Below are 24,815 nucleotides of genomic sequence, written 5' to 3' on the forward strand. Positions count from 1 at the left end.
ATCATGCAATATCAGAGGAAATCAAAATATTCGGGTCAAAATTTAATTTTCAATATATAACATTAGTCAATCTAACTGGAAAACTTATCGCTGTTTCAAAGTTTACAAGCAAATCGGTTTAAAATCTCTTTTCATATGGGCACAGAGCTACTAATATGCAATTAAGATTATTAAATAATGCTACATAAAAGGTCAACCTAAGATTACATTGATTACCAATGCCCTCAAATAATGTCTTGCGAGGTAGAGGAAGCAAACTTATCATCTTCTACGCACACCACCAGAACTTGGTCCACGCTGTACTGCAGATCCTGGCTGCTGCTGTATTGGAGCACCAGGTTGCCCGCCAGCTTGTTCCTCAGGCATATTCATAGCTTGAGTGACGGCATTCATTACTATGAGTCCAAGAGGGATCAGGTACATCCACTGGTATCGAGAAAGATTCCAGATGAAAATGTTAATTTAGAAGTACATACATTTATAATTTTGTTTTGGGGGAAAAAAGGTATAGTTATGGCTTTAAAGATCAAGCCAGCATGTAAACATGTAGTTGTATACTCACGTATTTAGCCCAAAAGGACCTTTCTATTGGCTGTACAGCCTCACCATCTCCCTCCTGCCCGCCAAGTGCCTCTTCAGCAAATATTGGAGCTCTGTGGAAGCAAAAAAACATTTGTTGGATTAGAAATAGAGAACACACTAGTAAAAACTAGTCACAAAGATGATGGATGCAGCAACTACTTCATGTATGATGTTAAAAAGCCAAAAGCAAAATGTTTACCCTTCCTTCCTCCCCAGCATATCAAAGAAAGACAATATTAATCTTAATCAACAAAGTCCAGACAACTTCATGGAAACATTTGGTTGGGAAAGCTATTGTCCCCTTCTGATTTTCCATTTTTATCTTCAATTTTGTTTTTATTCCATTGAGGTACTTTAGGAAAACATGCTTACATTGGAAACAATAATATTACCCTCAGATAACTACAACGAACCTTCAATCCACCTATTTTCTATCATAAGTTCATCCATGAAAAACCAATACTTAACCCATTTAAGCCCAATCCTTCAGCTGTCCCAAATGATAGCAGGTTTAAGATTGTTCCTTTGTGGATTTCTGATTATGTCCCGAACCATATGAAAGTCAGACCAAGGTATCTCATCAAATAATCAGCATTTGTTTAGATTTAGTTAGATGAGTTTAATCCTGAGAGCAAGATTTTCCTCTAAACCAAATAGATGGGCGGGTTGGTTACTGAAGCATCTTCACAGCATTTGCAAAATCAATAACATAAGACATGAATAAGCAAAAGATCGATTGATTAGAAAACATTTGAACATTTGTCAAACATACCAATTACGATTTCTTTTTCTTGTATACCAGTTACGATATACAAGAAATGATACTGCATAACTCCAAAAAAAAATAGTGGTGGAGAATAGTGAAAGCCAGAGACAAGGCTCTATATTCACCACCAACTTCATCTAAGCAGGCTTTCTACCATACCAGTAATAAGTATGTGAGAAAACCAGCATCATGCATTACTGAAATTCATATTCAAGAAGAAGAAAAAGAAAGAGAATAGAACATGTTTTCCATGCTTTTTATTGGGTAAAAAGTAGCCATGCTAGGAACACTGTGTGCTGCTTTTCTGTAACTCAGTATATGAAGTAAAAAAAACAATTAAGAGCGAAATTAACAGTCACAGAACATATACCTCGGTGCCTGTTCACTGCTCTTTAGAACTGTGTGTGACTTGAAAGACCACTTTGCAGGCTAAAGCCAAAAAACATGTATAAGATTAGCCTTTGCAATATAAAATCAGGCAATAGACATGAATTTTATGTTTGCACAAGCTTATAAAATAGATTTGATGACATGGACATGGACATGAACATTAGGGTTTTTGCACACCCGGTAACTCTTAAGAATAAGGACAAGTTTTGGCATGACAGGTTATAAAATCAACCAGAACATGGGAATGGATTATGGAATATTCAGGTTCTAAAGGCACAATAAACATGGATCAGGACCATAATAGATTAACAAGGAATGTCTAAACTGCCACCAACCAGCTTTGGATCTAATCACTCTTTTAAAATGCAAGATCATAAATTACCTCTTATGACATTGACATACATACATACAACAATCATTCTAGATGCTTACCAAAAAACTATATATATGGCAAAAACACATAAAACTGTTGAACAATTTCTGTATTAATATATGGTGTTGACATACAGCAATCATTTTAGATGCTTACATAACTATGACAAACTAATAAAAGCAATGAATAATTTCTGTATTTATATCATTTTGGGTATGTTAAGGAAAGAGATAGTATTATTGACTATTGAGTCCTGGTACAACACAAACAATTAGAATAAAAGATATTGGCCCTGCCTTTTTAAGAAATCAACTGTGTGAGTACCAAAGAACAGAAGCAAGAGGAGGAGAAAATAGACGACAACAAGTTGAAAAGTTTTAAAAGTTGAGCTAAGCTCAATGATAATAAGAAATAAGAGCAATTGTCAAAAGTAGAAGTGACTTACAAGCTTGAGATGCCGAGGATAAGGGCAAGCCCCTGGGGCACCATAACTGACAGCCAAGACGTTAACACCTTCCTGAAAAAGAATTTGAAAGAGTGAAACTCAATGAAAATAAAAAGAATGTGAAGATAGATCTATTAGAAAAGCTATACAACCAAAGTTCAGTTCAGCTTCTTGGTTGAAGTATTCTACTACAGTATTGATAGGGAACACCATTCATGCTCTTTCAAGTTTTTCCATTTATATGAAATATGAGAAAGCAAAGGCTAATACATGCCCTCAAAGCACTTGTTGAGGAATAAAAAATGAAAAGTAAAGCTTTTTAAGTTCCCAATCACCTAATGTCTTCAATGTTGTACTTTTCATTGGTTAATTTAAAACCAGAACCTTTAGGGCACTACTTACTACTTAGCATGACCCATACAAAAGAAAATCATTAAATGTTCAAAACCCACTTTCTCTACTCCTTCAAAATCAACTGTCTCACTACCAAAACAACAGCTATTGAAGAGTTGAAAATAAAGCCAACTATGGTCTATGACTCTTTTTTTCCCTTCATATGAAAAAAAGGAGGTAGAATTAAAAAGAAAACAATTTATACAAAAATGCCTTTTGAGCATCATGAACCAAGTAGCTAGGCTATGACAGTAGCTTAGATGAACCAAGTCCCTTCATGTATCAAAATTTGAACTAAGAGTAGAAGTTATCTTTGCAAATATAAAGAGAACCAATGCAACATAAACAACATATTTTATTATAATAAGGCAAATTACCATTTGTATTACAAAATGCTCCTCCAATCCATCCCCTGGAAGACATCGCTGGATTCAGAAAGGCAGAATTGTTAGTTCTAACTTGGAGTCAATAGCTCAAAAAGTCACTTTAACGCCAAATAAATAAAAGAGCCACAACCACCAAAACAGCATAACAAGGATTCAAGCTATTGAAAACATTCTAAAAGGGAAAAAGAGTACCAGCAAAAGAGAGAGACTGAGAAAGAGAGAGAGAGAGAGAAAAGAAACGGATCATTTTTCATTTAATATCACATGATAAGTGCAACACAAATCATGCAAAGTATTTATTAGAACAACATTGCTAACTACCATACCACAGTATCACCATTACCCATGGCACCAAATACAATGCTAGAAAGGGAACAAACAAACCAAGGAACTAAAAGCTTGACACTCCCCAAGCACAGACCCGACTACTAAACCATAGTACTCGTGAAAAACGAACCTTAATTTTTTTATTTATATTTCATACTATCCAATGCACAAGAACTAGATTCACACTTACTGCTTTCACTGAAGAAATAATATATTCCCGGCCGGGAGGGCTCAAAACATTGGACGGCAATCTAATCCTATAGAAATCATCTCCTTGCAACAGCTCCTGTAAAAAGAGAAGAGTGCTACATCTTTATACAAAGCAAACATGCCCAAAAAAAAAACAGTAATACATAGAAAAATAGCTCAATTAAAAACAGAATTACTTGAAACTTCTTCTGCTCAACGTCAGTCAAAGGATCACGCTTAAACCGCAGCTTCGTCAGCGTCTATCACAACAGATCAAAACCACTTCTCAGCTCAACATCACAAATCTCGCATATATTATATCCACTAGAACTCAATGCAATAAGACAGAACTAACGCGATAAAGCATTTGCAAAATTGAATAGAAGTAGATTCGAATCGACACAAATTCAATTCATAAATCACATATCAACTCTTAAATTATAGCATAAACAGAGAGAGAGAGAAGAAGAAGAAGAAAGGGGACCTGGGCGCCGTGGCTCCAGGTCTTAAGGCGAGCGGAGAAGTTGCCGGCGTCGGAGAAATCGGAGTCGCCGAAAGCGTGTTGGAGAGGGAAGTGGATCTTGGAGTCGGAGGAGGAGTCAGAAAAGCTCTTCCTCAAGGTGGAGGTGGGAGATGGGTGCGAATCGGAATCGAAGGAGGCTCGTCCTCCCTCGATGCCGAACTCTTGGTCGTCGAGGAGAAGCTCGTCCGATTGGAAACCTAACGCGCAAGTGAGCAACAGAGTCAGTGGCAGAACCCACCGGAAGAGTAATACACCCATTTCTCAAAGCGAGGGATTTCGTTTTTCTTTTCTTCCGCACTACTCTACTCTGGTACCATTAAGTTCCTCTCCGTTCCGTCCAATTTTCCGGTACTTTATATATATACACGGTTTGTTTGAACTCAAATAAATTTGAGAATTATTTTTATTCGATCTAAAATTTTGTATTAAATTTTATTTTATAATAAAAAAATTTAAATATAAATTATCTTATTTTAAAATTAATCTTAGTCAAAATTAATTTTATGAAAAGTTCAGAAACAAATTCAAGGGAGACAAGTAGGAGTCTTATTTTTTACGATAATGATAATATTAAAAATGGAAATTTATAATTTATTATGTTTCATTCTTCTTTCGAAAGATGGAATGGAATATTTGTTCCGTCTTTTTATAAATTACGCAAACTAGAATGGTATTTTTTAATCCATTTCATTCTAATCTATTCCGCTCCATTTGCATGACATTCCCCATTTAGATAATTTACTTTACGTGGAGGTAACATAGTTTGAAATAAATTAACAGGGAGCTAAAATACTCATATTTATTTGTTTCCCTGATTATGTCAACTCAACGATTTGACAGGGTGAGAAATCATTCATCCACACATTTGCCATTTATATCACCAAGACTCAGCTTTGGGAGCTTTCTCCATTCGCCCATTAGGGTGTTTTTTAGACATCAATCTAGATTTTGTTGGGCCTTCAATTTGTATTCTTTACATTTCAAAGAAACTGCGTTTAGAACATGGTCTTCAGAGCACACATCTGTTGGGAAAATATCATCAGTAAATGTTATTATACCTGACGGTTGTCATGCTATGTAACATCTTTATGATATGGCTGGCCATTTTGTTTCACATAATAGGAGGATTAACCGTCTACTTCAAAAGCTTTCCTTTCCACTTCTTGACATTGGACAAATAATTTTATGATTTGTCTTAGTGACTTTGGAATGATTTTTATGAATGTGACCCATTTTAAATAAATATTATCTGCTAAATAAATTATATCTTATGTTGTATGTGATTCTATTTATTGTCAATTGTACCTTAGAAATTTATTCTTGTAAAACTTTATTAAAGACGTCATATTGATTAAGGACATTAATGTCATTAGTTGAACTAACAATTAACGAGGTATACATATCAAATCTATAAGTCATCGAATGCTATTACTTCTAACACAATAATTGCTTTGTCACTATGCAGAATAGTTGTTTTACCATTATCATCTCTTTAGTGTTGACCTTTGATGTTGTAAGACAATTTTGATTACAACATTTTTTTTAGTTAAGTTTGAACAAAACAGAGGAACTTGAGACTTCGTTGTAGATCACACCGATGTCTTTACTTGTTGATCAGAGCAATATTCACCATTACTCATCATTAAAACACCACTAAACATTAAGAGATTAGTTATTAGAAACAAAAAATTCATTCCACTTTGGTTCGACATTACATATAGATGACCTATATATAACATGTTTGGTGGACACTGATTAGGAATAGAAATTGGCAAAAAAAAATTAATGTTTGGATTATTTGGAGAATTTGAAGAATGGAGATGTTTTTGAACATTTGTGCATTTGGGGTTGGCAATTTAACATGCAATTGAAGTAAAAAAAATAGGATTATTGAGATCCATTTTTGTTTAATGAGAAGGAAATACAAACAATAAAATTTAAGAGAATAAATAGATGAAATGAGGTAAGAGAAATTGAGAGAATTGTTATAAAAGTGTTATCAAAATATATTATTTATACATCACAAACACTGTGTAACTTAAAAAATTCTACGGTTATAAAAATATTTTATAACGACTAAATTCACTATTAAAATGCTTTGTTTTATAGCAATGCTAACTTGTCTCAACTGTAATAAAAATAAACATTGCTAGCCAGTGGAAGAAAATAGAACAAATTCTATATCTAAACAAAAAAAAGATTACGATTGTCTCCATACAATTTTTTTAATATTATTTTGCTATAAAGATCTTCAATGATGGGTTGCTCTCCGATGGTCTAAATTTGTATTCACGTTTTTTCATATTGTGGAAGTGAAAAGAGTACTCCCGTTGGAGTTGCTCTAAAGGAAGTGAAAATCATTAAATTTTTTAATATTCTAAGCTTTCTAACAATCACATAAAATTTGACCTCTTATTAATGTATTTTCTAACACTTTCTTACACCAAGACAAGATTACAAACTTAAAATTAATTAAATCAATTTCAATGTCAGTTAAACTAACAAATTACTTGTTCTTAGTATTAACCTTTTTTACAAGATCTTCAATCACAATTAGTGAGTTTTCTCACTTATTGTTTTGAAGTGGCTTAAGTCTCATTTGTTAAATGTTCTATTTTATCTTATGTAAAGTCTCTATTTTATTAATGAGAATAAATACAATTATGACCATTCCATCATATTCTATCAGAATTGATCGCAATATTTTTCTTGAGACTTATTTAACTGAATGATCTTTTTAAAAAACTTAAATTTAACTTATTTGTTAAATAAGTTAAATCATATCAAACCTTAAACGAACTTAATCATAATCACTCAAAGTACAGCTCAACCAACTTCCATCCCCTACATCCCAGCTTGATACGTCCTTTCCAAAGGTTACTCGTCCTCCAGTTCGAGTAAAACAACTATCTATCAATTTTTTTTAAGAAATAGTGTTCTCAAAGCACATATGTTTCAAAAACAAAATTTCATATAATGTTTTTATTCCTCCGATGCTTTTAAATTAGAGGATCTCATATACATAATCAATACACTTTTTTTTTTTATCGTTTAAGCAATTGTTTTATCACATTATTTTTTAATTTCCTTTTAAGATTTTGTATATTTATTTTATTATTTAATGGGTGAAAATAGAATAAGTATGTTAAATTACGAACAAATTTTTATATTTTTAATTTCTTATTGGCATTCATATAAATATATAAATATATATATTTTTTGTTTAAAAGAAAAATAGAGGCAAAGCAAATGTCACCGACCACCGAAGCTCTCTTAACCCTAACACTGGTTGACATTGCATATAATAATAGCAGTGTTTTTGGAGGGTAAATATTCATTGATTCATTGATTCCAGATCCTGAACTCAACAACAACCCAAAGATAAAAAGCACAACACAAGACACTGAACTCGCACTCACTGGGTTTGCAACCATGGATGCGATACGGAAGCAGCTCGATGTGTTGATGGGAGCCAACCGTAACGGCGACGTCCGTGAAGTCAATCGCAAGTACTACGATCGCGACGTCTGTCGTCTCTACCTCGTCGGTCTCTGCCCTCACGAACTCTTCCAGTTAACGGTAACCTTTTTCTTCCGTTTTCTCACTCCTCGTTCTTCGTTTAGGGCTTCATTTTTTATTTATTTATTCCCTTTTTCTCTGTTTCCGTTTCAGAAAATGGATATGGGCCCTTGCCCTAAGGTCCACTCCTTGCAGCTCCGGAAAGAGTATCCTTCGAGATCTAGGGTTAGGGTATTGCTATCAAAACAAAACAGCACTTTGCTTCAATTTAATTTCAAATAATCACGGGGTTAGTGTAATGTATAAGGAGTGTCAATGTGATGTTTTTCAAAGGATATAAAAAATTAAAAAGGTATCTGGAGAAATTTGACGAAATCTCAGGGATGCTAGTGTAATTTACTCATTGAAATTATATTCAAATTAAACAAGGTCGTTTCATTGTCTTAATTTTTAAAATTGAACGATAAGAAAGAGCAATGAATTTTTTATGACATGTCATTAGATGCATTTGTGTTGTGGTTAGTTTGTATTCGGGATGGTGCTTAACTGTTTCTAGATACGAGGAGGCGAAAGCAAAGGGGACCGATAATTATGACAGGGAGTTGGAGGATGTAATAGATAAGCTTATTGGTGAGTGTGATAGGAAAATTGGCAGGGCTCTAAAGCGGCTCGAGGACGACGATGCGAAAGCGGCTATTGCAATTTCGGTCTCTGAAGTTACTCAAGTGAGTCTTGATTAAGTCCTTGTTATGTAAGGTTTGCCCGTGGCAATGATTTTGCAAGATGTGATGATTGTTTTGTTTTGCTTGCAGACAGATGAGGTGCTTGAGTTGTCGAAACAAATCAAAGAGAAATTGAAAGAAGCTGATCAATATGGTATTGTACTGTTGTTGTTACTGCATGAACTTTTTCGCTTTTAGATGATTTGGTGTTTCTGTGTCATTAATTGTAGAGAAGAATAGAATGCTAGTGGGGGATAATACGTTACTTGGAACTGTTATGGCCATAAACCGGTGAATACTTTTTGTCTCAGTTGTGGCCTCTGGCTTAGGTTGAATATGAATATTTTTAATTGCAATTTTTGTCCTTGGTTGTGAGTATGCACTTTACTTGTGGAATTCAGCAAATGTTTGGTAGGCGTGTTTTGTTTTAGGAATTGAATGGATCCTTGTGTATAATAGGTATTTAGGTCCCTGTCCCTAGATAACTTCTCTTTTAAAGTCAAATGATTTAATTGTAAATTCTTTTAGTATGAAAACTGTAGAACAAATTTCAACTTCATTAGATTTAAAACTAATTGATATTTTATTTTATTCTTAACTCAAAATTGATATGAGACTTGGTATCAAAACTTCTTATGCTTGATTTGATTATCTTTTATCATTCCAATAGTCTGGTAAATCAAGTGAAAAAGAGTCAAATTATTGAAGTATTTGAATATCTGATGCGAATGAAGTCATGGTTGGTGCTAATTTTTTAAATTTGGAGCATCTCTTAAATGGTAAAAAACCTGATCCTTGTTATTTTTTCCTGCTTTTGTAAAATAGAACATTATGGGTTCATTTGATCCATGTAGCTGAACTCACGGAGTGGGAAAAGGTTTGGTTGTTGAGGTTTTTAACTTTGTCTAAATTGAATTTGCAGATCTTGAAGGCAAGTCAGATCTCAAGATTCGAGCTTTAGAGGTTGTAGAGGAACTTAGAACTAAGAGAGCGGACAAGCAGGTTAGTGATCTCCCATGAACATGAAGATCCATGTGTGACTGTAACTGTTGTATTTTTTCCCCCAATTCAGGTGTTAGACCATCAAGATAATTATCTAATTTTTGAGGAGATACTAACAATTCCTTTGGCTTCCTATCAATTTCCAATCAGTCTATGCTTCTTTTAGATGCCTTCAACAAAGATAGGGCATCTTTGCCTACACCTCTGCCAAATCCACCACCTTTGGCACCTCTTCCTGTGGTTGCTCCTGATGCTCGAACACAGGAGATGATAAATGAAAAGCTGAAGAAGGCTGAGGATCTTGGTAAGTCAGTGATACTCTTAAACACAAGTTTGTTTTCTATTTTTTGCTTAATTTTTACACAAGTGGCTTCTCAGCTAAAACTTCCTCTGCTGAATTTTGATTATAAGATTTTATGAACAGTTGAACAAAATAAACCAATCCAAAAACACACTGTTGAAATTGGCTTTAAATTCCTTTGGAGTTTTAAGTGGCTCTGAAATTTGCTATATTTCATGTTTTAATATTAATATCAATATATAATTGAGTGCTGCTTGGTAATCATGACTCATGATAGCATTTTTTATATTTTGGTTTTGTATGCGTTTAGCTTAAAGATAAGCAAATTTCAAGAGCCACAAACTTTGTCCTTTGCGTTCTCCTAGGCTCTTTACTTTTTATTTAATGATATGTATTTTTTGAATGAACAGGTGAGCAAGGAATGGTTGATGAGGCTCAAAAAGCATTGGAAGAGGCTGAAGCACTTAAGAAGGTCCTTCATATGTTTTATTATTATGGATTTCTCTACGAAGTTACTGCATTTTTTGTATTATTGTATTTTTGCATACTATTTTAAATTTCAAATTGTGGAATCCATGTGTAACTGGTGTGTTTGCATGCTTTCCTTATTAATTTCTAGCTTTTACTTGTGTAATGGCTCTAATAATCTGATTTTTCTATCTCAGCTTCCTGCCAGGCAGGAGCCAGTGTTGGATTCTTCAAAGTATACAGCTGTGGATGTGCGGATTGTGAGTAGATTTTCCATGACCTGCTGTAACTATTTATATAATTACATTTATGTGTCCCCCAACACTGCAAATGATACATTAGTATAAATTAAGTGTATGCAAGAAGCTTCCATTCCAAGTCCTCTTAAGTTTCATAATTCTTGACTGTGTCCGATAAATTTACATTATTAGCTATTTCTCTTTTGCATTCAACTCGAGAGGTATACCCTGATATGCTGTGTCCTGAATGAATTCATTCCAAGTGTCTGTGGGAGAGAAGTATACACATATTCATCTCTTTCCAACTTTGCAGAAAAGTAAATTTTCAAATAATTTCCCATTCATTGCCATGCATCCACAATTTTTGACATACTTGGTATTTTTTTTCCTGAGAATTTATGGCTTATTTAGTTGTATTATAATATATAACTATAGTGATTCTTATACCTCTTTTACTCATATATAACAATTCAGACTGATCAGAAGCTACGTGTGTGCGACATTTGTGGAGCATTTTTGAGTGTTTATGACAGGTAACAACTGATTTGTGTCCCCTACATCTTTTCCCTCTTTCCTTAAATTTTTCTAGGGATTTATGGAGTTAGAATTTGGGGTTTCAAGTGCTTCAGCTTTTGACCCGTTAGTAATACCTCTTGTCACCAGCAGGCTCTTGTGCCAGTTTTACGAGGATAACTTTTGCAGCTAAAGAATGTGCGTCTTTTCTGTTTTTTGCTTGTAGATCATGCTATTCTTAGTTAGAAATTTTTGGGGAAATAATGTCATATATCAATATATTGTCCTGCTGCTTTTGTATGTTTTGCTTTAATATTTTGATTTGTATTATTATTACAGTGATCGCCGTTTAGCTGATCATTTTGGAGGCAAACTTCATTTAGGGTATATGCAGATTCGTGAGAAGTTAGCCGAACTTCAAGTAAGACATCTTTAATGCATTTCTGATCTTGTGTGTACTTACCATTTTGATTTGATGTTTGTTCTGGCATTGAATGTAAGTTATTGCATTTCTTATCTATACTTTTATTAAATCTATCCAATCAGCTGATACATGGCATCTCCTCATCAATTGGCTTTGTGCATCATGAGGATTTTACTCTGACATTTAATTTTAAATTTTTAACGCCTTTTTTTATAATTTTATTTTTGCTGATATTTGCCAATGATCTCATCGCCACCATTCATGTGATTTCTCTTTTCCATTTTCTCTTATTGTTGTTCCTTTTATAACAAAACCATTCAACCTTTTTACGTTTCATGCCAATGCTCATTCCCTAGTATCATTTTTTGTTTGTTTTCTTAATAGAAAATGGGGATATTTACCTTTTATTTTGATGCATTTGTTTAATTTATTTTTTATGCTCATTTAGTTATTATTATAATATAAAGAAAATGAGAATGTTTCAGATTATTCTCTATCTTCCAATAACTGAATCAAGTGATTCAACTTGTGTCTTCAGTGGTGATCCTTTTTTTTTTTTATCTGCCTTCAGTGGTGATCCCTACCTATCGTACCAAAAAAGTTTGTCACTTGTGCACCCAGTACTATTTAATACCAAAAAAGTATGTCACTTTGTCAATGATGTTCAATACCAAAGAGATTCTTTTTCCCCTGCAATTGTTAACTCTAAATGCTACTTCTGATTATTTCCAAGTGTATGACCATAAGGCAAAAGGAACGGACAAAAGAAACAGATGGTGGGGTTGACTTTGTTTGGTCAGGGGTTGTGTTTTTTGTCATGTTTATAGTGTATTTTGGGAATTTTGTATGTCCAATAATATATCAACTTTTAGTTTAATTGGGAAGAGGAAGGATCTAAAACCATGCTGTTTTCTGGCTCAGGAAGAAAGGAACAAGAGCCGAAAGACTGATCGGCTTGATGACAGGAGGTAAATTTCATTGCTTAATACTACGTAATAATATTTTGATGGGCAGTGAAATAAAGTTTCATATTTAGTTAAATATTGTGTGCATTATTTGCATAGATCAAAAGAACGGAGTAGGGATCGAGACAGGGAGTCTAGTAGGGACCGTGAACTTGGTGATAGTCGTGAACGAGGGCGAGACCATGATCGTAGGAGCAGAGATCATGATAGACATTATGATAGAGATCGGGGATATGATCGAGACCGTGATAGAGACTCAGACCGCACCCGCTCCTATGACTCAAGAAGTCGTCGGAGGTCACGCTCTAGATCCCGAGAGCGATCTAGAGATTATGATCGACATAGGTACAGACTTCCTTGACTATCCTTGAATATTTCCTTTTTTTTCGTCTTTTTTCAACAACATGCTTGTGTAGTTAACAATGGAAAAAACTTCAGGGGATCCAGTGAGTGACACAAGTTGGCCCATGACCTAAGAGTTAAGTAGGGCTTACTAGATTGTCTCTCTTAAAGCATCCCTTGTGGTATCCAAATACAGGAGGAGCACAGTAAATTTCTGTGTTGAAAGTCTTTGCTTTATCTTCCTTTGTTTGATTCTTTTCTTTTTCTTCCATTATTATGAATTTGGCTCCAGGGTGTGTACTTTAGAGACAAAAGTGGGGGATTTCAACTATCAAAGAAAAAAGAGATTGGTTTGTGACACATGCATGGATTGTGCATGTGCATATGATGATATCAATTGTTGATTTTTTCTTCAATCGGTTGAAATCCCATAATTACTTCAGCCGTAAAATAAAGCGATATCCTTATTTTTTTTTTTTATTGGTGTGTGTACCTAACCTGCCATGTATTTTTTTTTTTTTTGCCAGGCGTCATGATCGATACTAGCAATTGCCATGAATCTTATGGGTACGAGAAAATGTCTAGTTTAGGTGGGTGTTGAACCTCATGTTGGACAAATAATTTTGCAATTTCTTCTGTGTTGAACCGTTTCTCGGATGATGGATGTAACTTGAGCTTAGGTGTCGCTAAATTATGGTTTGATGTTGCTTTGCAGACATTAAATCCAATTTGTAATCTGCCTTACTTTGGAGCAGTTCTTGCTATTGTGCTTAAAAATAGTAGTTTGATTGGATTGCCATTTACAGTCCTCGTGCAAAATAAATAAATATATAAAATGCTCACGCACTTGTCACATTCGTGTTTTAAGTAACTTAGGAATTACTGATAAAAAAGTAACTTAGGAATTGACTTAACCAATCAATTTTGCTTTTAATATGGTTCACCCTAGAATTCAACTAGGCTTATTTACAAAAAAGTGTTACTATAGCATTGGTTACATTAGAGAATAAAAATAAAATTGCAATTTAAAATGGTGTTTAACTAATTAAGTGGTTAAATCAGTTTGGATGATTGTTGTCCAACAATTATGTTGGCATTATTGTTTTTATCTTTTCAAGTTCGTAAACGACTGTGTAAATCAATTTCCTGAATGATGGTATGGTGTATCTGGATTAGGTTCCTCTAGAGTTTAATGCAACTGATTTTGGTGATGAAAAGTAGATTCATCTTTCTGGTCCGGGTGAATGGTTTTGGTATATATCCTTGTCTTCGGGACAGGAAGATTAAGCAAGAGTAAATTATCATATTGAAATACCGAGCTTCTATAAAATTCCGTGATTAATAGTAGTATCAAAATTAAACTTAAAATAGCATTAGACATCTAGTAAAAAAAGAACATTTGATAGATAGACAGTAGATTGCCATTTACACTGGTGTTATAAGCTTTCCGTACTTTTATTTAATTTCTATAGATTAAAAAGTATCAGCATTGGCGTTTGTACGTAATTTTGAGCAAATCTATTTGTGAAGGAACATGGTTAAGTTGTTGGTTGATTGAATCGTCCATCATATGACATACACAGTAGCACACACCATAAACTGGATACGGCAATTGTATGACTGAAAGGCTCGATTGCAATGTGGATAGATACAAGGAAGAAAGCAACACTGTAAACGAAGCAGATAAGACTGAATATAAAAATGGCGGAGGACGAGGAGGACGTCGTCGAGGGTTCTTCGTTTTTAGAGGGAATTTCTTTACTGGTTGGAACACTACTTCCAACAGAAAAACGAAAATAAATAAAATTGCAATGAAGCATTAAATACAACAGAGGATAATTAAAATCAATCTTACATAGTCTTGAATTATTTTTTCTTCCAAAATATAGCTTTTGATTAAAAAGTTCTTATGATACATCAATCATATCTATGAAATTTCAAACCAAACCAAAAGTGTTATATACAAGTCCCCATGATAAACAAGTTTGTGTTGATGGCTAATGTATAGAGAAAGTCAAACAGTCATAGATAGAGGAATACCTTAGAGCTTCCAGACAATTCTTTCTTTAACTCTGCAAGATCATCATCGACAGAAGAGTTCTCCAGCAGTGCAAACTGTAAATGACAGAGTAAGAAATGCCTTTTGTTTTGTGTGAGGGAGGAAAGGATTCAACCAACCACACAGATATAAAACTTAGAAGATGTGGCTCAAAACAGTGAACTGCTGTAGCAAAATGCAAATTATAGTGTACACAAAATCAATAGCACATACAAAGATATACTTCAAGATGAATGCAGCATTACTAATAATGAAATGAAAATAAAGAAACTTCTGGATAAGGGAAATAATAGAAAGGATCATAAAAAACGTGCCAGCTTTTACAATTGTGCCCAGCTTCTGGGTGAATGAAATCAAAGGATCATAAAAAACGTCTCTTCCCATAGGGTATAAGAGAAGAAAGGGAAAATAACAACAACGTGTGATGATACATAGGCTAGAACAAAGGCAGGGAGGGACTTACAGCGTTATCTGAGAAATGATGATTTAAAGGGTTGAAGTGTGGAATTTCTTGTTCTTGTTGAAACGAAGCCCGAAGCCGTGATTGGCGTGGCCTTCATAACCATGGCCATTTTTTTTTCTCACTGCTCAACTAAACCCTGTGTGTGTTGTTCTCTCTGTTCTGCACCGACCACAATCTGGTTCGAGTACGACCCTCCTTTTTCTCGAAATATGATGGTTTTGTGCCACGGTATAACTACACCCACTTCACAAGTAACAAGATAGTGGTAGAAACTCTATGTAATTATTATAGTGTTTTTATAATCAATATAATAATTAAAATAAAAGTTAATAATTTTTTAATAACAAAAAAATCAGAATGAATATAGTGTAATTTAATTGACACGTTGAATTTCTGAAAAAGAATATGAGTTTAATTCTCACAATGTCAATTCTCTCTCTTTAATTGGACATCAAAATATTTCTTCAAGTTATAGGGGTTTGGAACAATTATAAGACTAATATTTTATTAAGAATATTAATAAACTTCTTCACACTCTTTCTTAAAGATATGTTTTGTGGGGATTTTAGCTAATGTTTTCTCTAAAAACTTAGCGTGTTTACAAATTTATAATTAAAGGACAATATTAAGTGCATAATATAATACTACTTAAATAATATAATGCAATAAAAAAATTATATCATAAGTGTTCATGTATCTTTATTTTATTTTGTAGAGGAAGAAAATAATAAAAATATAATAATCTATATCAATATATAAAAGAGATATAACCTTACGTAATTGTTTTTTTTCTTCATATTTTTAGATTATTTTATCTTATATTAAAATAGTAATAATAATTAATCATCTTTAATAATACATATTAAAACTGATTCATTAACCAATATTAGATAATAACCTACTCACCACTCTTTACTTTTATTAAATAATTTTATTTTTAAATCATTTTTTAAATTTAATTATTTTTTCAACTTATATTAACTTCCCACTAATTTTATATTATTATTAATTTTTTTATCATTTTATTTATTGAATGTATTTAACTTTTTTATTATTATTTAAAAAATTTAGAGAGGCATGTTTTTCCTGCTAAGAATAAGATAGTTCTGGATATAGGGCACGTGCCACTGGTTATGCGCCGTGTGTTACTGTTCTCAGTTCCCTTCATTTCATCCAAAAACAAAACTCTCTCGTTGTGTTTTGAGACATGGCATCCTCGTTGGCACCTGCTACCAAAGCCGCCACTAATTTGCGCCTCACACACTCTCTCCGCTTCTCTCCTAAACCCAACAACCTACGCTTTGCCACCAAGGTTCGTTACTGTTACTGTTACTAGTGCTTTCCTCTCTCTCTTTAATTTTCCATACAATAATGTTCCAAATTACACACCGCACTAGTTTTATGTATGTATCTTCCATATCTACAAATCACATTTTGTTTTATATATTTAATTGTTGCACTACTCGTTTATCTATCTATGTATATTATTATGTGCAGCCTGGTAATACGCTGTTATGCGCAAGGGTTAAGGCCCAATTAGATGAGGTAAACACTCTTCCCTTCGCTTCTACACTTTTTATGTATGTTCTCAAATATGATTTTGGTGAAGAGGCCAATTTATAGTGAAAATTGTGGACTTGTAATCATTGATTGGAAAATTAACGACTAAGATTGTGATACAGTTAGACTCTATTTGGATAAACTTCTTCGTACGTACTTGTAGAGAAGAAAATCAACTTATTTACTTAACTTTTATCCTAGTTTTCTGATCTAATTTCTCCGAAAGCTGAGATGCATGAGTTGATTTCAGTTTATGTGAGAAAACTCATTTTACCCTTTTATTTTCTTCTTCAAGTGTTTATGAAGAAGTTCATTCAAACATCACTAAAATGTGTAAACTTTTGAAAATCTACTCTTGTGACACACATATCGGTCTCACCTTTTTGGCTACAACAAGGTTGCCCTTGATAGTTCCTCAAATGCTACTCCTCCTATCAAAGCCAAATCAAAGGAGGAACCACCCGCAAAACCTTCAGCTGAACCATCTTCTTCAGTCTTGGCAACTCAAGAATCGGTCTCTCAGTTTATTACTCAAGTTGCAAGTCTTGTCAAGTAAGCAGATGCTTCAGTCTTGTTTCCTTCTATTAGTAATAGCAAATGTATAAGCTTTTGGCTACATGATTGGAGTGGAGCAATCAGCTACGGAAACCTTCATGTCCAATTTTCTCCTGCAGGCTTGTTGATTCGAGAGACATTGTGGAGTTGAAGCTGAAGCAGCATGATGTTGAAGTAACAATTAGGAAAAAGGAGGCTATGCCTCAACCACCACCTCCTCCTCAACCTGCGGTGGTGTATTCATCCCCTCCACCAGTGTTGCCACCGCCATCCGTACCAGCATCTACTCCAGCACCTACTCTAGCTCGTGCAACCCCTTCACCAACTTCAGCCCCTGCTGTGAAGTCAGCTAAATCATCACTTCCGCCTCTTAAAAGCCCCATGGCAGGGACATTCTACCGAAGTCCTGCACCCGGTGAACCTCCCTTTGTGAAGGTAGATCTTATCTATTGTATAATTTTATATTTTTGTGTCATGAATTTTTGAAACCTTATGTGAAGTATTCTTCCTTTAGGTTGGAGACAAAGTAAAGAAGGGGCAAGTTGTATGCATCATTGAGGCAATGAAATTGATGAATGAAATAGAAGTAAGTTCAAAGGTTTTATATTGATTTTTATTGGTAACTGTTGATTAAAACAGTGGATTCTACATGTCATGCCTTTATGTGGTGCACTTATTTGTTGCATCTGCTGCCTCTTATCATTTCTGTTTGCATTATCAAAATGTTGAATTTTGTGATCTAGAGTCCAGAATTTGTACCACAGAATGAGGTTAGTTTTATTAGCATTTCCCCTTTTTTCTATGCTCATATTTGTGATGTTTTTTAGAGGACTATGTTACTTAACATTTATCTATTTGTTATAAAACATAAATTTTCCAAGTCTTTCTTTTAGTTTACTGGGTAGGTCATGTAGCATGAATTGTATAATGACTACTAGGGACATGTATGGATGGACAATTAGAGATAGTCAACCCAGTAGGCGATGTTTTGGATAGAAGAATATCATTGAAAGGAAAGAAGAGGTATGAAGAAGAAGGATAAGGTATCCTCCTTAGATAGAACAATTGAAACTAAAGCAAGGCAGAGAAAGCATTCATACAAGCAAAAAATCTTGTAACACTCTTTGCACTCTCTTTTTAACCATTGCCGGATGAAATCCCATGGTAGTCCCCCACTAATGGAAAATGGGCTTAGGCTACTTAATGATATTTTCGTTCAATAATAAAACGAGTTTGAAAGTAGGTCGTCAAAGAATATTGGTGTCCTTTTGAGGGGTTGAAGACTTGAACTTTGTGCAGCTAGTCACTGTTTTCTGTCATTTTGATTGACGACTTGAATCTAGGATTATTTTGAAGTTCATTTGTGATATATATCAGCTTATGTTTCAGTTTATGTAATGATTTATTCTCTTGTTTGACTTAATAATACTAATGTATTTTGTTATTTTTATTTATTGATCATGTATGTTATGATTCATAATAAGATCCAATTCATGATTCGGAAAATAGGTCTTTTGTTTCACAAATTGAATCTCAATTTGATAACCTTGCCTCGAGTTGTGTGTTGCTTGGAATCAATCCGTATCAGTTTACCTTTCACTTCTGCTTCAGTGGATTCAGACTTCACCATAGGACAGATATGGATTTTTCCTTTTTCTTTGGATGCCATGGTGCCACTATCTTCCCAATTGCTGAAGGTGGAAGCATATTACTTCTGCTTGTGAACTTTCTGACAACGAAATTCCTGAAATTTTTGCTTTATTGGCCTCTGATCTGTTCTTGCTGACTTGGATAAGCAGTTTTGGCCGTGATTCCTTCTTCACAACCAATACCATTTCCTCAATTAAATCAAACTCTCTTCTTGCAACATCACTTTCTACATCTGTCTCTCTGTCATTGTTGTCCTTAGTGGTTGAGTTTTCCCCTTCAATCTCTACAATGGCTTTGGATTGTTCTCCATTTTGCAGCTTATATGTACTAATCCTTGTCTCTGATCACTCATTGAAAAACATTGTTGTCTCTCCCAGATAGCATCCCAGTGAGCAAATGCTGCAGTTATCAAATCCTCGGTAGCTTTCCTTACTGCAAAGAGTATAGATATTCATAATCTGAAATTTTGCACTGGTGTCCCCTCAGATCCAGCAGGTTGGACCAATGCCAGGATCCCAGAAATTAGAACAGAAATGACTAAATGAGGGTTTTATTTAATATAAAAGCAAGCTCAATGAGAAGATACAATAGAGGAATCACTCCCTCTCTGATAGAAAAAGCTCCTTGGAGAAAATACTTTCTCTACCCGGCCCAAAGGCCTAACAAGTAACAACCAAAATGAACCTCCTCCCCTGTATTACTCTAACCTTGCACTCTTATATACGTTCTAACAACCTTCCAACTGAGCTCCTCCACATCCCCCCAGAACCTTCTTCCCCTTAGTGTAGAGTCAAATAGTTGTGCCACTTGACCCATTATCTAAACCAAACCCTGTTACTGTAGCATTAGGACCAAGGGTCCTATCATGGTTGATATCTCATTCACAAAAGAGTTTGTCTGAACTCAGTATTTGATTAGCTATGTAGGATTCAGAGTATTTTCTAGTTTTTCTGAAGATGGTAGTTCTTCACAGTTCACACTCTTGTATACAATTTCCTGCTAGTAGTATATTCTTAATTCACTCTTAAGGAGAAAATAGCTTGTGAAATCAATTGAACAAATTACATTTATTTAGTTCAAAATAGTTTCTCCTTGCTGTTTTTTGTGGAGAGGCAACAGTGAAGTGCCAAAACTTGTTGAATTTTAATGATGCATTATGATTGACATTCCATACAACAAACTTTTCGTTAAACAGAATTGTATGCAATAAGCTTAAATTTGATGATTTGGCTCTTGGTTTATAACCATGAGATGCAAATCAAAAGTCAATGAGAAATGTATGGGTTGCATCATTTTTTAAAATTGTCTTGATGGTCCTGTGGTTTTTTTCTCTTCTATCTTGAAACTATAAAATTTTGTACTATACAGGCTGATCAGTCAGGAACTATAGTTGAAATTGTTGCGGAAGATGCCAAATCTGTAAGCGTTGACACTGTGAGTATCTTCTAGGCCCTCCTGATTAATAACTCAATTGTTAAATTGACTTGCTCTGCATTGTAGGTTTGACTTCTTTTGTTTCCTTGCAGCCCCTATTTGTGATTCAACCATAGAGCTCAAAGTATTCGAATGGATGGATGAAGATCTAAGTCGGTAGTTGAAGTGTGAGGCTCATCAACCCCCCCCCCCCCCCCCCCCCCCACCTTCAAGGTAGAGAGGAAGTGTAGGAAGATTTTGTTCTAAATTGGGATGACACGGTTGAGAAGAATTACTGCTTACAATGGATTTATTCCTTATTTTTCGCTTTTATATGATTGCACTATGTTCTAGTGAACCTTTTTTTTGTTTAGGCAAGTTAAATTGTATGATATTTAATCTCATGTAGTTTGTTTTTACTTTTTGTTTTGAAAGGGTGGGGGAGCATTTGAACCAAATTTGTGTTTGGATATACTTTTATATAGCACTTCTAAGACAAGAAAATACTTAGATAAAATAAATTGATTTTTTCATATAAAACTATAATCAAATTGATGTTCTAAACTTGGTCTCTTGTATACCTTTTTTAAAAGTTGAGATACATAAGTTAATTTCAGTTTACGAGAAAAGCTTAATTTATTTTATTTTAGATGTTTACGAAGTTTATTTAAACACAAAACATGGTCATGTTGAGGATTTTTTTCCTTCTATTTTGGCTTTTGTTATTGTCAAGCATTTTATTTGGGATACCATTTCTTTCTTTTAGAGTGTGTTTGGATAGAGAATTTTAACTGAGGAAAGTAATTTATCAGAGAATTTGAATTTTTGTAATTTAGAATTCATTGTTCGGATGTTTTTTATGAAAAATTTAAAATTTTAGAATTTTAAAATAGAATTTTAAACAACAAAAAATCTGAAATTTCAATTTCCTTTTAAAAGATGAGAAATTGAAATTCTCTTCTTACATTCTTCTTCTTCAAGAAATAATGTCTTATTTCCTAAAATATCGACCGGATGTGAACATAGAGGAACACGTATAATTAGTACACTAATCATATCTTTTCTTCTTTTTTTTTTATTTATTTTTTTCATCCTCATAATTTTAATTTTTTTTTTATCTAAACACAATTTTGAAAATAAAAGAATTTTAATTAAAGTATTTGAAATTCTTAAAATTTAAATTTTTTTAGAATTTTAAATTTCTCCATCTAAACACACTCTAAGTTTTTATACCAACTTATAAGGTGTTAACAAGATTCCTTATTCCCAATAAGCAAGAAATGGTCCGAACCAGCTCAGATGTGAAGTAGTACTATTAATGCTGATTGCTGAGCCTAACCTTCTTCTCAATCTTGAAATAATGCATGGGAATGTTAGCGTCAATCTCGTACTATATGTTAAATTCCAACGTTAGCGTCAATCTCGTACTATATGTTAAATTCCATTGGAATTTGGGAATCAATGTTTTATGCTGCTCCTGTTTCCCTGTTTGGCTCTCTTTAGGGTTTAGGCCCTTTATACCCTGTCCATTTACCAAAAATTAAAAGGTAATGAAAACTTATAGAAAATGTGAGGTAAATAAATAATTTGTGAAAAATCTTTAACTAGTATAGAATAGGTTTAATTAAGATTTTAGTTCCTCCAAAATTCATGGTTTTCTAATTTGTAAATTTCTAAATAAGTTTACAGAAAATATTTTTCATTATCAATTGATTTTTTTCCCCTTCATTCATAATATTTTTCAAAATTGATAAAATAATAAAAAAAACCATTCTCATGTTTATTAATTTTTTTAATAAAAAATTTAGGTGAATTGGATTTTCGAAATTCACAAATATGATATGTTTCAAAACTCATTGAGCCGCTTATAAAAATAATTATGGGTCATGGGTCGATTACTAATCAGATTTTCATATTAATAACGATATTAAAATTTATTTTTGTGAAATATGAGTTGAATTCTTACTATATATATCAACCTTTAACCTTTGTTGGTTATATTTATTAATTTGATATAAGATATTAAAAATAAAATTAAGATTGATTAAATTTAAGTAATACTTTGAGAAAAAATTTAAGTTATACAAATATATTCAAGAGGAATAAAAATATAAGATAATTCATACAAACAAGTCACATGCCTTTCTATTATTGCTAAGAAAAAGAACTTTGTTTTTTCTGTTTTAGAAACAAGTTAAAATAATTCTAAAATTCATTTAAAAACCATTTCACTCCTTTATTACAAACAGATTTTGTTTTGAAGGTTTAAGAATAAAAAATAAAAAAACTGAAAACTTAATTGGAGTATTTTCAGCTTCCAAGTTCCAACACCCCCCTACTAAAAAGGACGAAAGGGATTACAAAAGAAACAAAAAAGAATAATTCATTCACTCATTCATTATTAGGTAAACAACACAAAAAAAAGAAAAGAAAAAGGAAAGAAACAGTCACAACAAAAAAAGAACAAAAAAAATCCAAATCATCGATGAGTGGTAAATCTGGCGTGGTTTGGATTTTGCTGGCGTTGATCGCCGCCGCTTGGTGTCTGTTAACTCCAGCGAGGGCGAATTCGACGACAATATATGAGGAGCTCCGGGCGCAGGGTCTTCCGGTGGGGCTTCTTCCAAAGGGAATAGCGAAGTACTCGATGAACGCGACGAGCGGGGAGTTCGAGGTGTGGATGAAGGAAGCGTGCAACGCGAAGTTCGAGAACGAGGTGCACTACGACTCCAATATAAAGGGTGTTCTTGGCTACGGTCGGATCGGGGAATTATCCGGTGTGTCGGCGCAGGAGCTCTTCCTGTGGTTCCCCGTTAAGGGTATTAGGGTTGATGTTCCCACGTCGGGGCTCATTCATTTCGATGTTGGTGTTGCGGATAAGCAGTTCTCTCTTTCGCTCTTTGAAGATCCTCCTGATTGTAACCCCCAGGCCCAGGTTCGTTCATTTATCATCCATTCAGTTTTTTTTTTTTTATTATTTCTTTTGGTTTTGGGGACCTGATGTTTATGAGGTTTTTGTTGTTGGACACAATTTAGATTTTAGATGCATTTGCTTATGTGTTTTATTTAGTGGGATTCTCCTGTTAAAATTTGCATTAAAATCAATGTAGATTGTTAGGTAAAACTTCTAATACGATTGGAGGATATGTATCACTTAAAAATACTTAAATTGCATCTGAATTTTGGGTTTTTCTTATTTGGGTATGTGGAATTTATGGTTTTTTCTTGTGGGGTGCCTTACATTTATGATTCTTGTTAGTATTTGGGTTTCTGAAACTAGGATGGATTTCTGTTTTTCAATTTTAGTTCTGTTATTTGTGGCTAAATAATATTTTTGAAACTTTTTGGTTTTTAACTGTGCTGAATGGCAACGCATCATGTAAGCAACCTCACCTAGTGGGATGGGATAAGGCTTTGTTGTTGTTGTTTCAATTGAAATTGGAATTCTACTTAGATTAAACATTAACATAGATTATCAATGGTGAAATCTTAATTCTGATCTGCGAACAGCACCAAACACCAAAAACACCTGGGCAACTGAATCTAAATTTTGTCCTTTCTTATTTGGGTATGTGGTATTTATGGTCTTTTCTTGCTTGGTAGCTGAAAATTATGTTTTTGTTATCTGGGTCTCGGAAATTTGATTTTTTTTTTTTTTTGTTGGGTTTGTGAAATATATGATTTTCATGTGTTGGATATTTATGATTGATTTGGTGTTCAATTTATTCAGGTTAATGTTGGTGGTGAAGGTGAGCGAAGGGCTGTTTGGTAGAAGATAGGAGGAATGTTGCTGCATTTCAAATTATACAGCTCAATCGGCCCCTCTATGCCTGTGGTTGGTCTTCATTGATATATATATATATATGATATACAGTGCGGTCTTTTTCATATCTGCTGCTTTGATTGAATCAATCGCCTGTCTCAAGGGACTAAGGATGACAATTTTGGTGGTCCGCAAGCATATGGTTTTTTTTTTGGCAAAATCTGTGACAGACAAGGATGTAGGGTTAGGTTGGTTTTGCTAATATACCAAGGTTTTACTATCTGTATTTTGGTCTTGTTATTTGTGCATATAAATGTTTCAGACTTGTGTTAGATTCAACTATATTATATTAAAGAACATAATCTGTTAGGTGGTTCTTCTATTATGATTTTCTTTTTATCAATGATTCTTCTATTATGACTGATAATAGTCGCTTATTCTTACAATTTATATTGTTATTTGTTACTTACAAGTACTGGGTGT

The 24,815-nt window shown here is 33.7% G+C and overlaps 4 protein-coding genes across 4 annotated transcripts; 3 read left to right on the forward strand and 1 right to left on the reverse strand.

The window, feature by feature from the left end:
- Positions 1 to 18: 18 nt before the first annotated feature.
- On the reverse strand, positions 19 to 4,724 carry LOC114425150 (ER membrane protein complex subunit 10-like). The gene is made up of 8 exons (XM_028391940.1): positions 4,336 to 4,724; positions 4,049 to 4,111; positions 3,853 to 3,948; positions 3,327 to 3,374; positions 2,557 to 2,628; positions 1,719 to 1,777; positions 563 to 653; positions 19 to 426 (listed from the first exon to the last, which is right to left on the reverse strand). Exons 1-8 carry the CDS (start codon positions 4,630 to 4,632, stop codon positions 262 to 264), a joined length of 891 nt encoding a protein of 296 aa, XP_028247741.1. The 5' UTR covers positions 4,633 to 4,724; the 3' UTR covers positions 19 to 261.
- A 2,886-nt stretch (positions 4,725 to 7,610) lies between these two features.
- On the forward strand, positions 7,611 to 13,711 carry LOC114425149 (putative RNA-binding protein Luc7-like 2). Its single transcript, XM_028391939.1, has 13 exons — positions 7,611 to 7,953; positions 8,047 to 8,099; positions 8,450 to 8,618; positions 8,706 to 8,769; positions 9,538 to 9,617; positions 9,768 to 9,921; positions 10,329 to 10,390; positions 10,584 to 10,646; positions 11,100 to 11,158; positions 11,478 to 11,559; positions 12,484 to 12,530; positions 12,627 to 12,872; positions 13,397 to 13,711. Exons 1-13 carry the CDS (start codon positions 7,807 to 7,809, stop codon positions 13,413 to 13,415), a joined length of 1,245 nt encoding a protein of 414 aa, XP_028247740.1. The 5' UTR covers positions 7,611 to 7,806; the 3' UTR covers positions 13,416 to 13,711.
- Positions 13,712 to 16,518: 2,807 nt separating this feature from the next.
- LOC114425151 (biotin carboxyl carrier protein of acetyl-CoA carboxylase, chloroplastic-like) lies at positions 16,519 to 21,027 on the forward strand. Its single transcript, XM_028391941.1, has 7 exons — positions 16,519 to 16,703; positions 16,889 to 16,936; positions 17,349 to 17,503; positions 17,626 to 17,941; positions 18,021 to 18,092; positions 20,525 to 20,590; positions 20,683 to 21,027. Exons 1-7 carry the CDS (start codon positions 16,599 to 16,601, stop codon positions 20,704 to 20,706), a joined length of 786 nt encoding a protein of 261 aa, XP_028247742.1. The 5' UTR covers positions 16,519 to 16,598; the 3' UTR covers positions 20,707 to 21,027.
- Positions 21,028 to 22,954: 1,927 nt separating this feature from the next.
- Positions 22,955 to 24,759, forward strand: LOC114425673. Its single transcript, XM_028392623.1, has 2 exons — positions 22,955 to 23,504; positions 24,300 to 24,759. Exons 1-2 carry the CDS (start codon positions 23,055 to 23,057, stop codon positions 24,339 to 24,341), a joined length of 492 nt encoding a protein of 163 aa, XP_028248424.1. The 5' UTR covers positions 22,955 to 23,054; the 3' UTR covers positions 24,342 to 24,759.
- Positions 24,760 to 24,815: the final 56 nt, after the last annotated feature.

This window comes from Glycine soja, chromosome 9 (assembly GCF_004193775.1).
Source record: "Glycine soja cultivar W05 chromosome 9, ASM419377v2, whole genome shotgun sequence".
Taxonomy (NCBI): Eukaryota; Viridiplantae; Streptophyta; class Magnoliopsida; order Fabales; family Fabaceae; genus Glycine; species Glycine soja.